Source organism: Myxocyprinus asiaticus, chromosome 15, assembly GCF_019703515.2.
Source record: "Myxocyprinus asiaticus isolate MX2 ecotype Aquarium Trade chromosome 15, UBuf_Myxa_2, whole genome shotgun sequence".
Lineage (NCBI taxonomy): Eukaryota > Metazoa > Chordata > Actinopteri > Cypriniformes > Catostomidae > Myxocyprinus > Myxocyprinus asiaticus.
Window position 1 is genome coordinate 6,918,447 of NC_059358.1, and position 23,476 is coordinate 6,941,922.

Below are 23,476 nucleotides of genomic sequence, written 5' to 3' on the forward strand. Positions count from 1 at the left end.
AAAGAGTAGGAATTTAAATTGCTGATTTAAATATGTCACATTACCTAGCTGGCTAACAAAGACAAGTTTTCGTAAGAATTGCAAGAAAGAGAGCAAGGTACAGATTTTGCTCTTATCGAAAGAAACTGGTACTTTTATTCACAAAATTCAACTGATCACAATGTATAGTCAGGACATTAATAATGTGAAAAATTACTATTACAATTTGAAAAAAAAAAAAAAAAAAAATTAACTTCTTAATCTACTTCAAAGAGTTCTCATCAAAAAATCCTCCACGTGCAGCAATGACAGTTTTGCAGATCCTTGGCATTCTAGCTGTCAGTTTGTCCAGATACTCAGGTGACATTTCACACCACACTTCCTGTAGCACTTGCCATAGATGTGGCTGTCTTGTCAGGCACTTCTCACGCACCTTACAGTCTAGCTGAAGCTCAATGGGGTTAAGATCCATAACACTCTTTTCCAATTATCTGTTGTCCAATGTCTGTGTTTCTTTGCCCACTCTAACCTTTTCTTTTTGTTTTTCTGTTTCAAAAGTGGCTTTTTCTTTGCAATTCTTCCCATAAGGCCTGCACCCCTGAGTCTTCTCTTTACTGTTGTACATGAAACTGGTGTTGAGCGGGTAGAATTCAATAAAGCTGTCAGCTGAGGACATGTGAGGCGTCTATTTCTCAAACTAGAGACTCTGATGTACTTATCCTCTTGTTTAGTTGTACATCTGGCCTTCCACATCTCTTTCTGTTCTTGTTAGAGCCAGTTGTCCTTTGTCTTTGAAGACTGTAGTGTACACCTTTGTATGAAATCTTTTAAGCAATTTCAAGCATTGTATATCCTTTATTCCTCAAAACAATGAATGACTGACGAGTTTCAGGAGAAAGCGGTTTCTTTTTTTGCCATTTTTGACCTAATATTGACGTTAAGACATGCCAGTCTATTGCACACTGTGGTAACAAAAACAAAGACAACATTAAGCTTAATTTAATGACTCAAATAGCTTTCAGCTGTGTTTGATATAATGGCAAGTGATTTTCTAGTACAAAATGATCAATTTAGCATGATTACTCAAGGATAAGGTGTTGGAGTGATGGCTGCTGGAAATGGGGCCTGTCTAGATTTGATAAAAAATTACTTTTCTCAAATAGTGATGGTGCTGTTTTTTACATCAGTATTGTCCTGACTATACTTTGTGATCAGCTGAATGCCAATTTGGTGAATTAAAGTACCAATTTCTTTCCGAAACAGCAAATTCTGTACATTATTCCAAACTTTTGGCCGCCAGTGTAACTGTCATGGTGTTATAGTAGTACAGTGTTGTGCAAAAGTCTTAGGGTGTGTTCACACTTGTAGTCCGGTTCTCTTGGTCCGGACCAAAAAAAAAGAAAATGATACATTTAGTCCTGGTTCGCTTAGCGTTCACACTGGCGTTTTTAACACTGAACCTAACAATACAAAACCAAAGGCATCAGGAAAAATTCACAACCAGATTGGACAGCTTTTATGACGTATATTTTTTGACGGAACTTGCTGATCATCCAAAACAACGCTGGCTGCTGGGCGAAATGTGCTCGTTATATTTATATATGTATATATGGTGGTATTTTTACCAGCTGAGAACAAACGAAGAGCTAATAAAATGTGTAAAGGAGACAAAACAGCGCCAGGAATTCCTCCGTTGCACACACAAACAAAGATATGCTGCAAGGACGGCTGACGGCGGTTCCGATGCCTGTACTGAACTGTAACGGGCAACATAGCTGAAAAACAAGTTTTCAGCTAACAACCATGCATCAGTGTGGAGTGGCATGAAACAACTCACAAATTACAGGACTCCTACCCCCAACCCTGTAGGGAACCAACAACTGGCTGACGACCTGAATGTGTTCTACTGTAGATTTGAAAGGCCCAATCTCACACCCCACACCCACTCTGACCTTCACTTCTCACAAACACAAACACCTCCTACAAACCCCCTCCTCCCCCCTCCTGTTACTCAACCTGCTCTTAAGATCTGTGAAGATGATGTGAGCCGCGTCTTTTGGAAACAAAAGACGAGGAAGGCTTCAGGCCCAGATGGCGTCTCACCATCGTGTCTTCGATCCTGTGCTAACCAGCTGGCCCCCATCTTCACACAGATCTTCAATAGATCACTGGAGCAGTGTGAAGTCCCATGCTGCTTCAAATGCTCAATCATTATTCCTGTCCCAAAGAAACCAAAAATCACAGGACTTAATGACTACAGACCTGTCGCCCTGACATCTGTGGTCACAAAATAATTTGAAAGACTGGTGTTGGCCCACCTGAAGAACATCACTGGACCCTTTCTAGATCCCCTTGAATTTGCTTAGAGCAAACAGGTCTGTGGATGATGCAGTCAACATGGTATTGCATCATATCCTGCAAAATCTGGACAGACCAGGGACATATATAAGGATCCTTTTTGTGGACTTCAGTTCAGCTTTCAACACCATCATCCCAGCTATACTCCAGAATAAAATACACCAACTCTCTGTTCCCATGTCTATCTGTCAGTGGATTACCAGCTTTCTGACGGACAGGCAGCAGCTTGTGAGACAGGGGAAACTCACTTCTAGCACCTGTACAATCAGCACTGGTGCCCCCAGGAATGTGTGCTCTCCCCACTACTCTTCTCCCTCTACACCAATGACTGCATCGCCAAGGACCCCTCTGTCATCGGCCTCATCCGAGATGACGATGAGTCTGCATACAGAAGGGAGGTTAAACAGCTGGCTGTCTGGTGCAGTTAAAACAACCTTGAGCTGAACACGCTCAAAACGGTGGAGATCATTGTGGACTTTAGGAGAAAAGCCCCAACACTGACCCCCCTCACCATTCTAAACAGCACTGTAGCAGCAGTGGAGTCATTCAGGTTCCTGGGCACTACCATCTCACAGGACCTGAAGTGGGAGACCCAAATAGCTTTCAGCTGTGTTTGATATAATGACAAGTGATTTTCTTGTACCAAATTAGCAATTTAGCATGATTACGCAAGGATAAGGTGTTGGAGTGATGGCTGCTGGAAATGGGGCCTGTCTACATTTGATCGAAAATGACTTTTTTCAAATAGTGATGGTGCTGTTTTTTACATCAGTAATGTCCTGACTATACTTTGAGATCAGCTGAATGCCACTTTGGTGAATTTAAGTACCAATTTCTTTCCAAAACAGCAAATTCTGTACATTATTCCAAACTGTTGGCTGCCAGTGTAACTGTCATGGTGTTATAGCACAGTACTGTGTAAAAGTCTTAGGGTGTGTTCACTCTTGTAGTCCGGTTGTCTTGGTCTGGACCAAAAAAAGTACAAAAGGCACTACCATCTCACAGGACCTGAAGTGGGAGACCCACATTGACTCCATTGTGAAAAAGGCCCAACAGAGTTTGTACTTCCTTCGCCAGCTGAGGAAATTCAACCTGCCACAGGCACTGCCGATACAGTTTTACTCAGTAGTCATTGAGGCTGTCCTCTGCACTTCAATAACTGTCTGGTTTGGTTCAGCTACAGGAACAGTTTTTTCCCCTCAGGCTATCCATCTCATGAACAGTTAAACTGCCCCACTGAGCAATAACTATGTGCAATACACAGTTTAGTCTTTTTTATATTTATCCAACACATCCAACCTCTTCTGCCATTTCATTCCTCTGCAAAAAAAAAAAAAAAAAACATTTGCACTGTACATAACAGATTGTATTAGATTTGCACTACCCATGTGTATGTGTGTATGTATGTATGTGTGTGTCTGTACGTATGTGTATAATTCGTTTTATTTTTTATTATTATCTATGCCTTGCTGCTGTTTTTGTATTGTTTTTGCATTGTTGTACACTGGAATCTCCTGTCACCAAGACAAACTCCTTGTATGTGTAAGCATACTTGGCAATAAATCTGATTCTGATAGCTCCTATGATGAGAAGAACCAGGTGTGCTTGAGGTCAGTATTAGGCCAATTCCTGTTTTTGGTCCGTTTAGACATCTTTGGTCCAGGTTGCATTCATATATCAATCGAACCGCACCAGAGTTCGTTTGGAAGTGAACCGAGACCCACTATTCAGGCGGTCTCGGTCCGCTTGTTTGGTGCGCACCAAGGTTCGGGTGCCAGCGTTCACACTTGTTCAAATGAACCGCACTAACAGAGCAATCGCACCTAAGTTTGTTTTAATCGAACCAAACCTGCCAAGTGTGAACACACCCTTAGACAATTGTGAAAAAATGTTGCATAGTGAAGATGTCTTAAAAAATAATGACATAAATAGTTTTCATTTATCAATTAACATCATACAAAGTCCAGTAATCATAAAAAAGCTAAATCAATATTTGGTGTGACCACCTTTGCCTTTAAAACAGCACCAATTCTCCTAGGTACACCTGGATACAGTTTTTCTCGGTTGTTGGCAGATAGGATGTTCCAAGCTTCTTGGAGAATTCGCCACAGTTCTTCTATATATTTAGGTTGTCTCAATTGCTTTAATCTCAGACTGACTCGATGTTCAATGGGGGGCTTTTTGGGGGCAATGCCATCTCTTGCAGAGTGCCCTGTTCTTCTATTCTAACCTTTTCTATTTGCAAAAGTAATGTTTGGGAGTCTAAAATGTATTTTTCCTATTGACACACTAAAGCTGAAGATATAAATAACCATCTTAAGACAAATGTTTTTGTTAAACATCTTAAGTGCCTAAAATTTTGCACAGTACTGTATATTTAACTATTTTTACATATAAAACCTGGTAAATTGTTGTAATTTCTTTGCAAAGAAAATGTTAACATTATATAAACACACAGCCGTGTGTAGATGATTGATATGGATGTTCTACCTTCAATTCTACAACAGTTCTGGCCTCACATTCATCTGTAGCCATATCTTTCCCAATCAAATACCCCAAAAGAGTAACTCTGGACATCAATCATCCGGTAAATTCATATTGATTTAATGGCTTTAATTTCATGCCACATAACACAATAGGCTAATTCCACATGAGAATTCATGTGAAACCCTGATTCACTTGTGACATGCATAAGCTGAGAAAGACTACACTGCTCTTGTACTTAAGTTTCAACTGTCTGTTTTTAATTTTACCTTTATAAATGTGTAAATAATAAACATTTATGACCCACAGAAACATGAAATGTATATAATTTAGCGAAATTTCCTGGCGGTGCCGGCCTGCCGTGAGTGCTCTTACCTGTACAGCCGTTTAATATGAAGCACTTTGGCCTCTGGCTCGCTGTCCTGACCCGGCCCGCTCATTCTAGCAGTAAGAAGCAGTCTGCAGTGGTCTGGTTTCGTGTTTCTTGATCTGGTTCTGGTTCGTTTCGCGTGGCTAACGTTAGCAGGCTGGCTAACTCACCTCTTTCCCTCAAAATTACAACTTAAACACAAAGGCCGTCGTTCCTGTACTTCCCCGCCACCTGCCTCGACACCCATCCGTTCAGAAGCCGGCGTGTGTGCTGGTGTCGGTTCGGGTCAGCTGTCACATTCTGAGGGGGTTGTGTTTGTGTTGTTATCGCGCGTCGTTCCGAGAGTCGCTCCGCGAGCGGCCATTTTTCCCCTCCCACCGCAGAACAGAGACAGCTGCAAGTATCGCGAGAGTTGTCAGAAACCGACACATTCCCGCATCAGTGGCAGTTGCAAGTATCGCGATAGTATTCGATGTCACTTTTCTGCAGGCAAGCTGATCGGCCTCTAGCGTGATCAGCTTTTGAGGGCAAGTTACCGCCAAAAATGCCATGATAAAGGCTGATTTATACTTCTGCGTTGAACTTACGGCGTATGCTCCGCGTAGTGTCCAACGCGTTGGTTTGCATTTATAGTTCTGCGTTGGTGTCTGCGTCGTTCTGTGAGTACACAGCCAAAATGCTGACAATATGTTTCATAAATAAACAAAAGCAATGCAAGCAATGTCATTTCTGGATTAAAAAGTATTTATTAAATTATTGTAGCATCAAAAATTAGTTCAAAGTATGTGAACTTGTTTAAATGTAGGTGCATGTTATTTATTATATATATTGCCTGCATTGCAGGCAGAAAATAAGTGAGGAAATTACTATACGCTTGCTCTCGAGTCGCTTAAATAATAATAAATAAATATTTTGGCATACATTTGACGTTTTGTGCTGAAAAAGTAATCCTCAAATTAATTAATAACTACTCGCCTGAATAACACAACATGGGTGTCACTTTAAAGACTTTACAATGCAGGCAAAATAACCAACTCTTACCAGGTGCTTTTTAATGTGCTAACATGTTTCCATTACCTTTGAAATATGACTATTTACTCATACTGTCAAACATACGGTCAAATCATTGTGTCGATCGGAAAGTTCCCGAGTAGAATACAAAACACACATATTGTTTATGTCTTGTGGCTATTCTTTTGAAACCCTGAGTTTTTTAATGTTTACGGACATGCCCCATTCACTTCCATTGTAAGTTCCTCACTGCAACCCAGATTTTTGCTCTTTAAAAGAAAATGAGTGACAAAAATGTTTTTATTTATTTATTTATTTATTTTTGTCGTAATCAATATTATGCCACAAATGCTGTCGACTGAGCTTAACTTACTGACCCCGGAATATTCATTTAAGGTAAATGTAAACATACAGAAATTACACAAAAACTCAATGCAAAAAATCTTGAAGCAAAATATAATTTCTTATTTTATTCTTTTGATTTTGAGGTTAATGTTACCCAGACATTAAAATAGTCATTTTATCAGACCTGTTCTCTTCAAGCCCTCATCTCTGGACAAGATACAGCATATAGACAGCTGGCATCACCTGGAAGCTGCATTTGCAAATCATCAACAGAATTTGAAAAGAGAGGTGTGTATAACAAATTAACCTGCCTGAGATTGCACAGCAATACTGAAATCAAAAGCTTCTACGGTGTTACCTTCTGTTTTTGTTTTCAATTCTGATAAGGAAGGATTTCCTCAGTTGGGCTGATGATGATCATAAGAAGCTGAAAGTGAGAGGGGCATCAATACCAGATAGATAGATATATAGACAGACAGACAGACAGATAGAAATATACATAAAATGTCATTCTCAATAACAAATGAATTCAATAAGAATTTAATTATTTCTTTATTCATCAGTTTAATTGATTTCATTTCTATAATTAGCCCACCCGAAAAATATAAATTCCGATTTATTTCAAAAAGAAATGAAAGTCTTCAATAGCATTGAGTAAACTAAAGGATGAAATGATAACAGCAGTCATTATATCATTATTACAATAATCATAATTCAATAACCAGAATAACATTCATAACAAATCCAAAAACACTGGCAATACACTCTGACATACCACTCTTTCTATTAATATATACAGTATATATATATATATATATATATATATATATATATATATATATATACTGTATATACACAAAAAATAAATAAATCCCTTTACAAAAACTAAAATTTAGGGGGCTGGGCTTATGGCTTGTCAAGAAAGATGAATGTGATTGGATTATGGCTAACAAAGATCAACTGAAGTTTATTAGAAAGAGGCACATCATGGGAACTCCATTCATTTACAGGGGATGAATAAGCAATTGCTTGCATGGAAGAGTTGCTTGGCATGTAATGAGGGAATAAAGCATCAGCCCATACAAAATGTCAGTATAGTAAAATGAGAAACTTTTGGAGAAAAGGTACATTTCTTACAAGATCAACCTTCTACACTGATCCAAAAACCTCTGACACACAGCACTGTTGAAATTAAAAGCAAGAGGGGATGCAAGCTGCAAAGATTGGCATGTTATTCAAGTCTGGAAAAGCTGATATATGCATACATACAGTGGGTATTTAGCCTATATATTTATGAACAACCATTGCTTGGTCACCCAGAACCTATTACAAAACGTTTCAATCAATGAGAAAATGAGTGCAAGCTTTAGACTGGCAAAATCTGTGGCAGACGCATGGCAATGCATCAAAGGTTTCAGACTGTGTACAATCAGCCTGTGCAAAAAAGTGCTTCCAAAGATTGCTGCCAACAAGTTGCCAATGCAGTTTTTTTTTTTCAGTTCCAGAAAGTTACGCCTTGTCTTTTCCACACATATTTAGAAAAAGAGATATTGGTGTAAAAGAACATATTCTGTACACTGCATATACAAACATATTGTATGTACAAATACATATACTGTTTATTTATATTATATAACCATACATCCAGTATATACACAAATACTGCACACACATTTTATACAGTCACCCACAACATTATTCAACCAGCATTATCTCTCAACGTTTATATTTTTGTCTAGTGGTGGAAAAGTAGAGAAATGTTCGCAGAGAAATGTTCGCGTTGCCTGGCAATGGCATCCAAATAAGTAAATAAAGTTAAATGTAAAACAGCAACTTGGCTTTGCTTCGGTAAATCCTACAAACTTTTGAATGCCAAGTATCTAAACAAGAGGAATAAACGTATCTACACCCAAACAGTGTCTGATCGTCCATAAATAAAGAACTCCACAGCAATAGTTGAAAAGAGAAATAAAACAAAAGAATCCGTCTTTCTTTTGCAGATAAACAAGCCGTTGATTATCCAGATCGTACCAAAGTGCGGATAGTTGGGGAGGGGGAGCAGGTAAAATAAAAGGTAGTGTTTTTTCCCCTCGTAATTCAATGAAAATTCTTTGCAAAGGATTGTTTCAAGAGATTGTCACGTAAACTGATCAGAAAGGATTATTTTCAGACTCTGCAGTTCTCACATTACCAATATGTAAATATGTGATCTCATTTAGGTGAGGTCCATTCACAAAGTAGAAAACTGCCACATTAGACATGAGAAACAAAGTTTGGATATTTCCAGCCTCTATCAAATCCGCTGAATTTAAATTGAAGCGTCTCTTGGGACAATAAAAAGGCTGTGCATGTTCAGTTTCACCAAAATAAAAGACATGATCGAGACATGATAGGCAGGCATGATGGCAGAGCTAATGTGGCTTATGAAGATCGTAATGAGAAGCAGAGCATTGTTCAATATCCTACAGTAAGTAAAGAAACTAAAAATCAGCACCTTTGAGATTGATCTGATCCATAGAACTTCTCCAGCTCTCTCAATGAACCATCTCCTATGTGCACATATGGCCTACTAGCCCTTATGAGGCACAGAGGAATGTTCTGCATCCAAACACTGTCATCATATCAAATTACTGTCTATCAGACAGAGAGAGAGGGGGCACATCAGAGGAAGGGAACCTATTTGTTTCTTTGGATCGGCTTTGGCACTGTTAGCAACAAAAACAGAGTCAAAGCCTCAATTTCTCCTCTGTCAACCAACCGAATCACGTGAATGTGCCCTTAAATTAAAGCCTGGCCAACCTGAAGAATGTCCTAGGTGAGGCCTCCAACTAGGTTCCAGATTGTCCTTCATGAAGATTTGTGATTGGCTGGGGATAAAGAAAGGGATACAAAAAAACATCGAAAAGAAGAGGTGCTTGATGAGCCGCTAACAAATCGCTGCTACTGATCTCGGAGAAGAAATGGACTAACTACCAACAGGCAGTTCAACTTAAAATGTTGTTTCGTTTAAACTGTGAGGCAATTGATAGTTTACCTGAGTCGTTCGATTCTACATCTGAGGTATATTCATGTCATGGCACATTTTATCAGCTGATAACCCTGTTAGCCCATTTTTTTCAACCACTTTTTTGGGGCATAAACAAATTGCCTGTTTTATTACTAAATGCAGTAGAAGTCACTTAAAGATAGCCCTCGAAGCTCTTAAAAGCTGAAATGGCAATCAGTCCATTCTCCTCTCTCGTGCCTTTGCAAACTTTAAAATATTACAGTACAGCTCAGTAGAACTTTTATTGTACAGTTAAATCTCCACAATATGTGGACGCTCTCATCTAGGCCTGTTGTATTGGTGTAGCTTTGTTAGTTTACAACTCAGCAAAAAGGCCAATATTTACATCAGCAAAATCAGTGCAATGAATTACATTAAATATGAATGATTTGAAATGTGCTGTATCAAAGCCATGCGACTAGAGAAACATGACAATGAGCTTATTAGTCAAAAGCAAAATAAAAAATACAACAAAAACAGTTGTGAGCAATGAGGAATACAATCAGTACCAGATGGCAGTGATACTAAAATGAATTATAGCTAGCAGATTTCCGTACAGTACATAAGATCTAAATATTTTACGCACCAAAATGTTTCCTAAATGACAATTTAATGCCACCACAAGCTACTTTGGAGATGCTTGAGCTACTTTGATATCCTTTAAAGTCATCATGAAATTAATTGACCCTGTTTACTTTTGTAATGCACGTTCCTGGTCACTTTATTCCCAATAAAAAAAATTTGGTCCGCGTAAACTTTCATCAAAATGTAATAACGTGCTCCACCTCTGAAACAACTTTTTGACTAACGAATTCATTATGAATCCCTCCTACTTTTTTAACCAATCCCCTCCATTCTGGTATGTAATGCCCACTTTTCACGGTCCAATCAATTCCTGATGGATAAAATCAAGCCCGTCCAACTTTTTTTCCCGCTAAATATCCTTTTTCACATTACAGAGGTAAAACGGATTGCAGCATTTCACATTGACTTTAAACTGTCTTTTAAGACCAAAATAAAAAGCACAAAAGCATAACTGCACATGTAAAAGGTGCTGCTTAATTGCTTCAAATATCATCTCTTTTCGCATGAGATCTCGGGCCTCATTTGAGGAAAACGTGTTAATTTAACCGCATTCTCGCATCTTGTTTTGATAAAAAGACAAAAGGGTTTTCGCCTGACAGAGATGACCTTGCGCTCACCTCATATCTATCAAAATTACAAGCACACACACTAAAATTTTTTCAAAATGGACCTGTTAGAAGATGAATGTGATGTCAAAGACAAATATGGACGTAAGACATGGATGATGAGACGGAGCAATGCTTTGAGGTTCCATAGCACCAGTTAAATACACAAAGGTTCTGAGATTGAGAAGAGAAAACATTGCACAAGTTCAGTCTAGTGAGGCAATTTGAAAACCACCAGCACTTTTCAAGCATGCCACATTGTCCATGATTGGATTCCAAAGCATTTTAAAAATTCCAAACTTTTTCAGCATTACACTGAGGCAGAAGACCACATCAAACCCCTCTAACATGATCAATCTCAAGAAGAGAGCGCCACAACCGTTTCTGTAATTCTGTTCTCATTATTCTTGTGTTCGTTTGAAAACCCTGTCATGAGATACAAAAAGGCACTAGGGAAGCCAGACGACATGACAAAATCTCCAAGACAAAGCTGGCCTTTTTGCGAGTCAAAGTTAGGTCTTTGTGAACTTCAAAACATTGTTAGTTGCCCACACCATTCCAAGGGTTGTTTTCAGCTTCCAGGAATTTTTACACAATTTCAGAGAGATTCCAAAAACCTGGAAAGTAGACCATGTTAGGACTTTTCAACATGGTTTGAATGACCTGTGGTGGCAGAGGTATGTGCGAGGGGCTTTTAACTTTTTATCCAAAGAAAATGTGATATTGGAATATTATCAGATCCAACGGAGAGCCCTTTCGATTTGGATGTTGCAAGAAATGATGTGTGCTGCCTTCCACTTGTCCTTAGTCTAATGTACTGTGTGTATATATATATATATATATAAGCTTCATTGTCGAGGGAAACGATTGACGTGACTTTCTTCGGAAAATCCTCAAATGAAGGAATTTTTCTCAGGTTTGGTCAGGGACGGTATTGACCTGCTCCCCCCCTCCTGTCTTGCCCATTCACCTTGATGTTGTTGCCGTGTTCCCAGTTGCCATAGTGGCTGTTACTGGGGCTGACTTTTGGTTGCCACAGAGCTCTTCAATCTGGCAGAGCTGTCCAATAGGAGGAGAACGAGGAGGGGGAGGCTAATGGGAAGGACAAAATTCCATTCTGGGGGGAAGATTGGGTAGAGGATTTGGAGACTCCAAAGCCAGGAACGCAGGCCATTTCTCCTTCAAAACTCACACCGGTGTTTGCTGAATCCAAGGAGGGAAGCTGCTTTTCCTAGCAAGACAGAAAGAGAGGAAAGGGGAGGAGAGGAGAGAGGGAACAGAAATGGACAGATGGAAGGATGAAGGTTTTGGGAAAAATCAAACGTCAGTGATGGAGAGTAGGAGTTCCCGTGGCGATTTGAACGATATAGACGTTATGAACAGGGAGATCAAAGGAAATGGAGGTCATGGGGTCAGAAGAAGAGCAAGTGAGAGAGAAAGAAAGAAAGAGCAGAGGTAATGAGGGATTGAAGGAGCGATAAAGGAGGAATAAAAAACGAGTATGAGTTGCATAGCAGAGGAATGAGAAATTTCAATAGAAGCACTCAGGCAAAGAGGGACAGATACAAAGAAAAAGAATGTGAAAGGGATGGGTAGGAGATTACACATTTTCTGTTGATACACAGTCAGTCCACTGGGGTGTGATGCTCTCATGAGGTTGCACTGCAGAGGGCCAATGTGGTTGTGAATAATCATTATACAGAGTGATTCAAGTCCTAGTTGTTGTTTTTGTTTTTTAAATATCCTTAAAATGTGGTTTTAAAGAAGAAGAGGAACATTTTTATTGAGACAGATTTACAGTATATCATATTAAATGTTTTTCCTGATAGGTCCACACTTTAGGGATATGCAGAGTGGCAGGTGCTACACCCAGCCAGGAACAGCTCAACATTTGGCTTGTTTTTCCCACATTTTACTCTTATCATTAATTATTTAATGAACAAATTATCTAGCATCTATCTTAAATCCTCTGTATTACATCACCGTGACTGTGTGCCAAGTTCCTAATCACTGATTGATGTGTAAATGTGGCCAGTCGCGTGTTCAAGCGTCCAAATATATTCAAATCTGTCTGATGTTAGAAAGTTGTAAAAGTATGGAACAACAGCTTAGTTTCAGTCTTTTTTTATTTTTATTTTTATTTAGGAAAAACTAGTTCTGAAAACTGCAATATGTTTGCATAGCACAAAGAACACTTATCTCAAAACATAAAGGAAAATTTGATTCCTCATTATATAACCCCTTTAAAATAGTAGCTGGTACAGCAGAAACTGTGCAGTAAAAGAGGATTTCTAGTTAGCATGCAAGCATGCAATTGATGCAACACTGTGATCGACTGTAAAAGAACACAGGAAGTGAGAATGACATCCAATTTATGTAGTACGTAGGTCGTGCTATCTGAATTTTTGCATTACATGTGCATGACAATGGTATGCCATCCCAGTGATTGCGATTTTAATTCAGGGCTTAACTATATGGAAAAAATCATGCTTTGTTTACATTCTGTAAAAATAGGTACTATAAGAATAACTTCTAATCTAATCTAATGAATAACTTTACCAGTCAGCTATTCTATCTTCAGCTGAGTTGGCTAGTGTTTATTAATTTAAAATAGGAAACCTGATTGTTCCATCAGTACAAAGTAATTAGCATTTCCACTCATGCTTTATGAAATACTTTTTATTAAATATTTGTATTTATATTTATATAAAATAGAGATATTTCTTATCAAAATTTATTTCCAAACCAAAACGGTGTCAGACCCACTGTTTAGAATTTCAGGCAGTTTTCACTGTTTGGAGGCTCCACCTCCCTCCTCCTGCAGGCCTCTTTTACATTAGCATAAGCAGCAACTGTTTACAACTGTAGCTTGATAACTGCAAGGAGGAGAAAGGAGCAAATATGAAAGCTGCTGTTTGCTTCACCTTTTTAGTCAGTTTTTTTTGTCCCTTTGGTTTACCCACCAAAATTTAACACAATTAGAAAGGCACTTGGTTACTGTCAGACAAGTCTAGTCAACTGAGTTTGGTCAAACAGTCTTAGGTCCACACCAGAAGTTATTGTGTGAAAATGCTAATAAGCCCATCTCTGCCACAAAAATGGCTTAGTTTGACTTTTAGAACATTTATCGTGTGTGGCAGATATTCACAAATAGTGGAGACGACATTTCTATTGGTCTTATTCTCTAATCTTACCTACAGAGGAGCAGTGCAGTGCCAAAAGTAGCCTCAGCTCATTTTATATCTAAATCATGCTCAGAGTGTTCTGCATCAAAATCAGTCATTTTCAGTGAAGTCTGTATTGGGGCAGTAAGGGAGGAAGCAGTGTTAATACTAAAGCTAATGCAGAAGCTTAGTACAACAACATGACCAACATATGAGTTAGCTAACTTAAGCTGCTAATTGTTTTACCATTATGAACATACTCACCTGTTATACATTTTTTGAAATTCATGAATTAATTTTGACAAAAATTGTAACTGAAGGGCTAAACTTTACAGTACTATGTTCTACGGTTTAAAAATGCCAAGGAATTTGCTTTGGTTCCAGACTGTTACATTAGCGAAGTGGCTAGCTTTGCTAACATAAGTCAGTCTGACACAGTTTTGGTGCAGTTTGTTTCTCTTCTCAATCAAAACCTAGTATTTGAGAATGAATATGGAGTTAGGGTTTGGGAACTGAGGTTTGGAACTAGCTGCAACACTAAACAAAAAGACACGTGATGAGGACAAAGGAGAAAAAGGTGCATCTCTGTCAGAACTGCATTTAAGTTGAATAACGCAACTCGTATGAATGATACTTTTCGTCTGGAACCATTGTTTAAACCTCATTAAAAGAGGCTTTCCTTTGGGGGATTAAATCGAAGTTCAAGTTAAATTGGTCTGTCGTGTAATTTTGGTACTAGAAAAATTAGCTGAGTGATTAGCTGAGGCATTCAAATATTTAAAGACCCCATGAATTCAAATTTGGGACTTTAGTGGCTTTTTAGTCCATCTCTGTTAGCTTAGAATCCATGTACTCCTAAAAGTTGAAAAATGTACTTTTAGCATATTTTTTACACATTTAAAATATACCCTAACCCTAAATTTTAATGACTCATCATGCACTATGCAGATTTTAGTCCAATAAAATACTCTCTAGAATAAGAGTGTCCTCCCCCATTCAACAGACTAGAAAGTAGCACATCAAGGCTGTGGTGTAGCCAATTGGCTATTAACTAAATTAAAGCCAATTGGCTATTAAAAATAAAAGAAAAAGACAAGTCTTGCTTTCTGCCCAAACTTCCTGTTTAAATAGGAAATTAAACTGTGCTTGTCCAGCAATTTCATGGGGTCTTTAAAAAGTTCTTCAGGGCCAATCATACCCAGAAACCCTATAAAACATCATCTGGAGTGATACATTAAACCTTGGTGGACAAATATTCCTTCAAAGAATGGCGTAATAAGAATCGATAATACATAAAATGACAATCAATCACAAATACACTGAGCAGCACCACACAAACTATTAATTTTCAGTCTGCCTACTTTACATAAACATGTACATGTATTTTGCATGTCTTCATTTATCCAAAAGAAACAGTGAAAACAATATTATTAATGCAACCATGAAGATTATATTCCTTGCAAAACAGAGCAAAAAGGCTACACGGCACTAAACGCACAAACGTCAACAAAAACACATTAAAATCACCAGAAGCACTTTAAACACTGCAACAAAAGCATAGTCACAAACACTCACACTTTCAGGATCTCATGCATGCTTATAAGTGACCCGACCCCTGTCAGGGCGGCACTGAGAAAGATACGGAGATTTCACAGAATTGTCATCATCTGTTTCAGAGAGTGATGGTGAGGTAGATGATGCAGATATAATGAACATGGTGATGAGCGGTCCTTCACCTTGCACTGAGCCATATGCCCTGTGTATCTGTGCGTGGTTTTTTTTTTTTTTTTTGCTTGTTTGGTTTTTTGCCAAAGTATGCTGAAAATATGGAAGTATGCATTAAGTTTTATTTACATGAACAAATACTCCCAAGAGTTTGTCGCATCTCTTTGAAACAGGACATGGCAGCAAAATTATTTTAGGACATTCAAGCATTTCATAATGCGCTTATTTCAAAACGCTGTCATTTATCAACCCAACCTTTAAAAGGGGATTTTTGCTGCATTACATATATCAGCAAATGGTCCCCAGTTCATGGTACATTACCAGTGTTGTGGGTAACAGGTTACAAGTAGCATGCATTGCATAATCAGGTTACTTCTTGAAAGCAACATCTAAAGTTTGTTACTTTTACATTTACACCATAATACACTCAAAAAGTTTTAAAAAGTTTCTAATACGTTTCCAAGAATATTCTTGTGCGTGGATGTTCACTGGTTAATGCATTAAGTATAATTACAGCATTTACTAATCTTGGTTAATGTTAATTATTAAAAAAACAATTGTTCATTGTTTATTTATTTTAGTTCATAATACATTAACTAATGTTAACATATACAACTTTTAATGAAAATGTATTAGTATGTTGAAATGAACATTAACCTAATTGAAATTAGTTCAGTTCAACTATTGTGTTAACTAATGTTAACAAATACAACCTTATTGTAAATTGTTACTGTAACTGGTCCTGCTTGATTTGCTCCGAATGGGATTCGAACCAGCGTCAGCAGGCATGGGAGGCGGGTGTGCTAATGAGGAGGCTAAAGGCTACAGCTTCTAGCGTCAGTCACTAGTACGCCTGTTGATGCCAGGGGAGTGAGGTTTACACACTCTGCACAGCTATCATGAACCAGCTGGCTCTCGTTACACTTACCCCCTAAACCTCACTCCCATCCGGGTCACGGCACTGCTGTAACTGTTCCTGCTCGACCCGCTCCGAGCAGGATTCAAACCGGCATGGGAGGCAGGCACGCTAACAAGGAGGCTAAAGGCTACAGTCTCTAGCATCAGTTGCTAGTGCACCTCTTGAGACCAGGGGAGTGAGGTTTACACATACTGCATAGCTATCACATACCAGCTGGCTCCCATTACACTCACCCCCCCTAAACCTCACTCCCATCCGGGTCACGGCACCGCTGTAACCAGTCCTGCTGACCTGCACCGAGCGGGATTCAAACTGGCGTCTCCGGCATGGGAGGCGGGCACGCTAACAAGGAGGATAAAGGCTACACCCCCTAGCGTCAGTCGCTAGTACGCCTGTTGATGCCAGGGGAGTGAGGTTTACACACTCTGCACAGCTATCATGAACCAGCTGGCTCTCGTTACACTTACCCCCTAAACCTCACTCCCATCCGGGTCACGGCACTGCTGTAACTGGTCCTGCTCGACCCGCTCCGAGCAGGATTCAAACCGGCATGGGAGGCAGGCACGCTAACAAGGAGGCTAAAGGCTACAGTCTCTAGCATCAGTTGCTAGTGCACCTCTTGAGACCAGGGGAGTGAGGTTTACACATACTGCATAGCTATCACATACCAGCTGGCTCCCATTACACTCACCCCCCCTAAACCTCACTCCCATCCGGGTCACGGCACCGCTGTAACCAGTCCTGCTGACCTGCTCCGAGCGGGATTCAAACTGGCGTCTCCGGCATGGGAGGCGGGCACGCTAACAAGGAGGATAAAGGCTACACCCCCTAGCGTCAGTCGCTAGTACGCCTGTTGATGCCAGAGGAGTGAGGTTTACACACTCTGCACAGCTATCATGAACCAGCTGGCTCTCGTTACACTTACCCCCTAAACCTCACTCCCATCCGGGTCACGGCACTGCTGTAACTGGTCCTGCTCGACCCGCTCCGAGCAGGATTCAAACCGGCATGGGAGGCAGGCGCGCTAACAAGGAGGCTAAAGGCTACAGTCTCTAGCATCAGTTGCTAGTGCACCTCTTGAGACCAGGGGAGTGAGGTTTACACATACTGCATAGCTATCACATACCAGCTGGCTCCCATTACACTCACCCCCCCTAAACCTCACTCCCGTCCGGGTCACGGCACAACTGTAACCAGTCCTGCTGACCTGCTCTGAGCGGGATTCAAACCGGCGTCTCCGGCATGGGAAGCGGGCACGCTAACAAGGAGGATAAAGGCTACACCCCCTAGCGTCAGTCGCTAGTGCGCTTCTTTAGGCCAGGGGAGTTAGGTTTACACATGCCACAAAGCTATCACGTACCAGCTGGCTCCCGTTACATTACCATATATGAATGTTTATTAACAGTTGTACGAAGCAATATAATGTTACTTTGAATGTAAAAAAGAAACACCTGGAAGCCAAGAAAAGTGCTCCCATTATGTTAGAAAAAACCCAAAATGAATGCAAAACTAATGCTAGTAGCTAATGCATTTCTTTCTATGAAAAAAGTAACAATATAAAGAAAGTAGTTAGTTTAATCAGGAATAATGTGGTTATGCAATATGCTACTTCTAAAAGTAACATCCCACAACACTACAATTTTAACTATAGTTTTAGATGCTGGAATTGAAGTGTGTGTGACAAGTCATATTACCTTAAGATAATTACTTAAGATGAAGGGCAAACATTATGGATTAAGACTTTTTAAGAACTGTGGTAGATTATCTGTCAGACTGTACATCAACAGAATTCAGTTCCAATCCATCATTATTTATTTATTACGTTGTCTTGACAAAGCCAACATTCTGCTATTGTTATTTTTTCAAATCCCTACTCTGAGACCAACATTTTTCTGGTCTGTTTGTTTGTCAACCTGCAAGGCTTTGTCAAGCCAAAATTCAAAGTGTGTCTTGAGTAACTTCCCTTTTCAAGTTTAATTTCAGGTCTGCTGACCTAATAACAGAGGTGCATATGACTTGGTGCAGGCAAGGTGCAATGTGTTTGTGAACAAATCTAATGCATATACACTGGATGTGGGAGGAGACAGGAGAGTGGAGTGGGCGGGTCACGGTCAGGTGAGTCATTACCTGTGCATTCGCAGTGGAACGGGTGCAAGACGCGGCTGCACTAGGATGGACTGCCGCCTCCCCTAAGAGAAATCACCGTATCTCATCAACACACAAGAGTAGAGGAGAAAGAAGGAGAGGATAGACAGGTTTGTGTATATGTGCGAGTGTGTGCCAATGGGGGGGTGGGTGGGATATGGTCCAATCCCAGCAGCCAATGGGGTGGTAATGTTTGTGTCTGTGAGACGAGGTCGGCATGCATACGGACATACACACATAAAAATATACACACACAAATTCCCTGACAGACATAAAAACATTTAAATGCGCTCCAAAATGGCCACGTACACACTGGAGCAAAATACGATTGGTCACTCCTCTAACGAGTGCTCAATCCTGTTCATCAAATTCAAACCTGAAAAATTCAGGTTGTGACAACCACCATTACATTACATCTGCATAGTGTGTATAGAACTGATCTAAACAACTAGTTGCTAATGCACTGACACTACACTCTTTAGGACACTGACAGCTTGTTTGTGGTGCTAGGAAATCACAGAAGCAGAGGTATGTCTATGCATCTTAACTTATTCACACATTTTGATGATGTCTGACTTCACCGTAGATGTCCTCACCATTTCTGTGGTCAAGGAAATAATGATAATAAAATCATGATCCTAATTTCATGAAATTTCATCTATGGCGACATTTTAGCAAAATTATATTACGTATCCTTACACGCATCACGGTAGTTCACAGGTGAAATGTCCACGAGTGGCGCTAAAAGTGAGTTAAATTTTCTCCCACACAGGAGATTTTTAAGGCTAATGCTCTATCAACTTTTAAATCAACAAAACTTACCTCCCTACCCTAAACTTTACATTTGGCAGATGCTTTTATCCAAAGTGACTTACAGTGTACTTATTACAGGGACAACCCCCCCAGAGCAACCTGGAGTTAAGTGCCTTGCTCAAGGATACAGTGATGGTAGCTGTGGGGATTGAACCAGCAACCTTCTAATTACCAGTTATGTGCTTTAGCCCACTATGCTACCACCACACAACTTTATACTTAAACCTAATCGATTAGTGTTTAAATAAGCAAATTTATGATGAAAAATGGAATTACGGATTTAGCAATGGTAAATCAGTTAAGCTGCCATGCATTTTGATTGCATTTGAACAAGCTGGTAAATGTAGTTGATTATGTAATACAAACATTAAATGTATCGACTGACAAGTCATGCGCAATAGTAAAAGTGTTTAGAAGTCATAAGATTGCATTGTGTAAGGAACAGGATGAAAAGTAAGTGTTTATGAACTGATAATCTGCCGTTTTACTCGTGATTTGTGTGAAAGAGAATAAAAGTTGTTGTTGTTGTTGTAGCGCCTCTAGTGTTCATTTTCCCAGGAAACTGCTTTGATACGTACAACAAGCCACATAAAAATCTTTTTGCAAAAATGTAGGTACAGTCACGTATTTCGATGAGACCAGGTTACAAACATTACATATACATTAAAGTATAGCGACAGCATGCAGTTTAAAAGCACATGTTTCAATAGTATCAACCAAACTATTTCTGGTTGCTAATATTTCTTTAGTCAAAAATACCTAAACGAAAAATGATTAAACTGTTGGAATCCACGTTTCTTATTTCCAGACACAACACCTAAACATTGCTACGGTTATCACTATGTTATCCATTGCAATTTCGGAGGTGACTCTTGTTTTCTGTTCACACATGGATTGATAATTTAGAGGATTCGCTCCCAATTTAATTTAGTGGAATCCCTTCACATTGAAATGCATTTGTCACTTCCAAAATTTTGCAGTGTGTACAGGGCCAATATACTGTATATAGAAGTCACAAACCTCATCCATACAGTAAAAGAAAAAGAAAAAAATTAAAATTTGAAAATAAAAAATAAAACTGTGCTTAAGAATTATATTATTATGAATTTGCAGCCAACATGCAAAATACCAAAACTACAAATTAAACAAAATAAAGAAATGACCTACAGTAAAAAGACAAACACATTCCTTTCCCTGCTCTATAGATTCAACAGAATTCATCAGCCCTAAAAATCCAAATCATTTGAGACAAGGACATGCTATTGGCTCAATGCACAATCTAACACCTGACATAATAAAGCTGCGTGGAAAAAACTGCGGAACAAAAACAAATACACAACAGCATGTGAATGTCTGCCAAGCACATGAGCATACAGTGAACTGACAGAGACACACCATTAAAAACTATGGAAAAATTCAAAACCAGGGCGCTTTACAAACACAAACTTCTCTCCTACAGAAAATCCGATGCTGGATCCATAAACCTTACGAATTAATGTTATTATACATCATTTAGTTCCAGTCCTCTAATTAGATAAAGTGGTGTTCCAACTAAACCCCCTAAAGACCCCTTTGTGTCTGAGTTTATTTTGTGATAGTGACCGGATAACAAAATTACCCCCCACTTATGCCAAAAGAAAAGTATTTAAAAATAGCTTTTCATTTTACATTTTATATTGTATTATACTGTATATTGTTTCTTCTGACATAATGAAAAAGTATTTTGAGGTTTAAGCAATTCCAAATTCCACCTCTATTGATTCCCACCTGAGCTTTATCCATGAAAATGCTACTTTTAAAATGTCTATACATCTATACAGCTAATTCTTTTCTGCAGGAAAACATATGCTGACTGCTTAACATTGTATGTATGAGGATCTGCCCACTCAGAAATATCACTGAATCTTGAGTTTTACATGTCTGAGGTAACAGCTTGCACTCAACTCATCCTTTAAATCGAATCTTATCAAAAATGATTGATTTTCCTGCTTACAAAGTCATTTTAGATTTTGATGTAGATATGGCTGGATCATTTGACTAGAACTTTTGGGTGCATAGATTTAAACACGTTAGTTATTCGTCTTTGTGTGAGTTCTGAGAATTTGGTGTTTGTTGTAATATACAGCAATGCACCATTTAGCTTTATGTTCATGAAAAAATAAAAAAACAAGCAAGGGATGACACATGGGAATGAAACATGGAGGCATTTGGCATCCCTCTTGGAGATACTACAGTTTTATACTGTATGCTTATACGTATAACCAAATATTTCTTCACTGGAGGAAAAGTTACACTAGCGAGTAAAAAAAGAGTCCATAATGCAAATAAATATACGGATAAAAATGTCATTGCAATCAAGCCCATAACATTTTGAACCTGAATTTTTGGACCTATCCTATAGGAAGTTGAATATTTATATCTCAGTCATTTCTCCTAGACAGCACTTACACAGTTTTAGTTTGGGTAAGTCATGTTTTGGGTTTGTGTTTATAAAAGGGGGTGCAAGTTACACTCAAATCATATTTCAGTCCATTTTTATGATTTACACATTTCAAGTGTAAGACAAATTTCCAAAATTGAGTAATCTGTAATGTACATATTAAGAAATCAGAATAAGTTTTTTATTAAAAAATATTGAAGTGTATAAAGTGTATGTATGTTAAAACCTTTAAAAATGCATACATTTTAAACAATACAATGTGGTAAAAGCAACTACATTTAAATTGGCATTAATTTAACACATTTTATCCTTTGCAAAATTAAGCATACACTGAAAAATTTTTTTTTTTGTGGTGAAGTAAATACAGCAGTAAAAATTAAGTACATTCTAAACTGATTAAAGTGTGAACTTGAAAATATTAAGTAAATTCTACATTCAAACATGTAAAAATGTATGTTCTAGCTAGCTAGCACATTTTATTTATGATTGTTTGTTATCTTTACAATGTGTCATCATCTATAAATCCTAAAATAAAAAAATAAAAATGTGTAATATTTATTTGCTAATTTGAGTAAATTTCACTGTTTAATAAAATAAGTACATTTTACTTAACTTTTCAAAGCTAGTGTTCCTAGCATGCACCGGGCTTGAATAATTAAAGAGCTTGCATGGTTTCACTTTTTGCACGTTTATTTACACCATTTGTGTCGTAAGTTGTTACGTTTGCTAACTTCTTGTTTTGTGCAGTCTTAAGTTTATGTTCTGCTCAAAACTACCGGTTCATGATCACATTTTTATTTTTTTTTTTTTTTATCTGTTTATTGTCACCGTCATGGTGTTTTGTGCTCCAAGTGTTGAGTTCTGCATGCGCAGCTCTGCATCTTTTGCTAATAATGCAAGGTGATGTTGTCTCATAGACTACATAACATTCATGTAGTTTCCCTATGGATGGCTTCCATATGTCATGTTTAAACGTGTTTGTAAAGAAAATTGAATTGAATGTTCTAATAACATGATCACTTACATTTGAAAGTTTATGTAAGTACCATGTATATCCTATTTGTAAGTAAAAGTTACTTTATTTACTAAAATGTTTAAGTTAAATGTACTCAGTAACTTTAATCCTCATTATGTCAAGAAGTTACGTAGATTTTACTTCATTTTATACCATTAAGATTTACTTAGAAAACTGTGTGCAAAAACATTTGAAAATAAAATTAAGTAAATCTTACCAGCCATTTTTTTGTTTCAGTGTATTTAAATTTAAAAAAATAAAAAAAAAAATTAAAAAAAAGACTCTTTTTGGTTAGCAAGGCGTGGGGCGAAAGTGTGCACGCAAGGCGATCGTCTGTGTTCCAAGACTGCTATCGGGCCCTTAAATAACGTATAACGTACGAGTGAGGACAGTCGGTGGACTTTCTGGTGCCCCCCTAAGGTAAGATGGTGGTCCCCTAGAGAGTTGGTGCCTTGCACAGACTGCGTAATAT

At 38.5% G+C, this 23,476-nt stretch overlaps 2 protein-coding genes across 12 annotated transcripts in view; both read right to left on the minus strand.

The window, feature by feature from the left end:
- LOC127453087 (nonsense-mediated mRNA decay factor SMG5) overlaps window positions 1-5,575 on the minus strand; it is a 34,981-nt gene extending 29,406 nt beyond the window's left edge. For 3 of the 5 annotated variants that reach the window (XR_007899360.1, XR_007899359.1, XR_007899361.1), the window contains exons 1-2: window positions 5,197-5,575; window positions 246-941 (exon numbers count right to left, since the gene is read on the minus strand). Coding sequence is in view for 1 of the 5 variants with exons in the window: in XM_051719150.1 (XP_051575110.1) it covers window positions 5,197-5,261 (65 nt within the window). In the remaining 4 variants the exon portion in view is untranslated. Of the gene's footprint in view, window positions 1-245; window positions 942-2,585; window positions 2,719-5,196 lie in introns of all 5 variants that reach the window. The other 2 variants (XM_051719151.1, XM_051719150.1) reach the window with 2 other exon arrangements.
- Window positions 5,576-7,082: 1,507 nt separating this feature from the next.
- LOC127453083 (ras/Rap GTPase-activating protein SynGAP-like) overlaps window positions 7,083-23,476 on the minus strand; it is a 178,992-nt gene continuing 162,598 nt past the window's right edge. For 3 of the 7 annotated variants that reach the window (XM_051719144.1, XM_051719138.1, XM_051719143.1), the window contains one exon: window positions 7,083-12,014. In XM_051719144.1, coding sequence (XP_051575104.1) covers window positions 11,829-12,014 — 186 coding nt within the window. In that variant the 3' untranslated portion in view covers window positions 7,083-11,828. Of the gene's footprint in view, window positions 12,015-13,551; window positions 14,079-18,718; window positions 18,781-23,476 lie in introns of those variants that run through there. The other 4 variants (XM_051719139.1, XM_051719140.1, XM_051719141.1 and 1 more) reach the window with 4 other exon arrangements.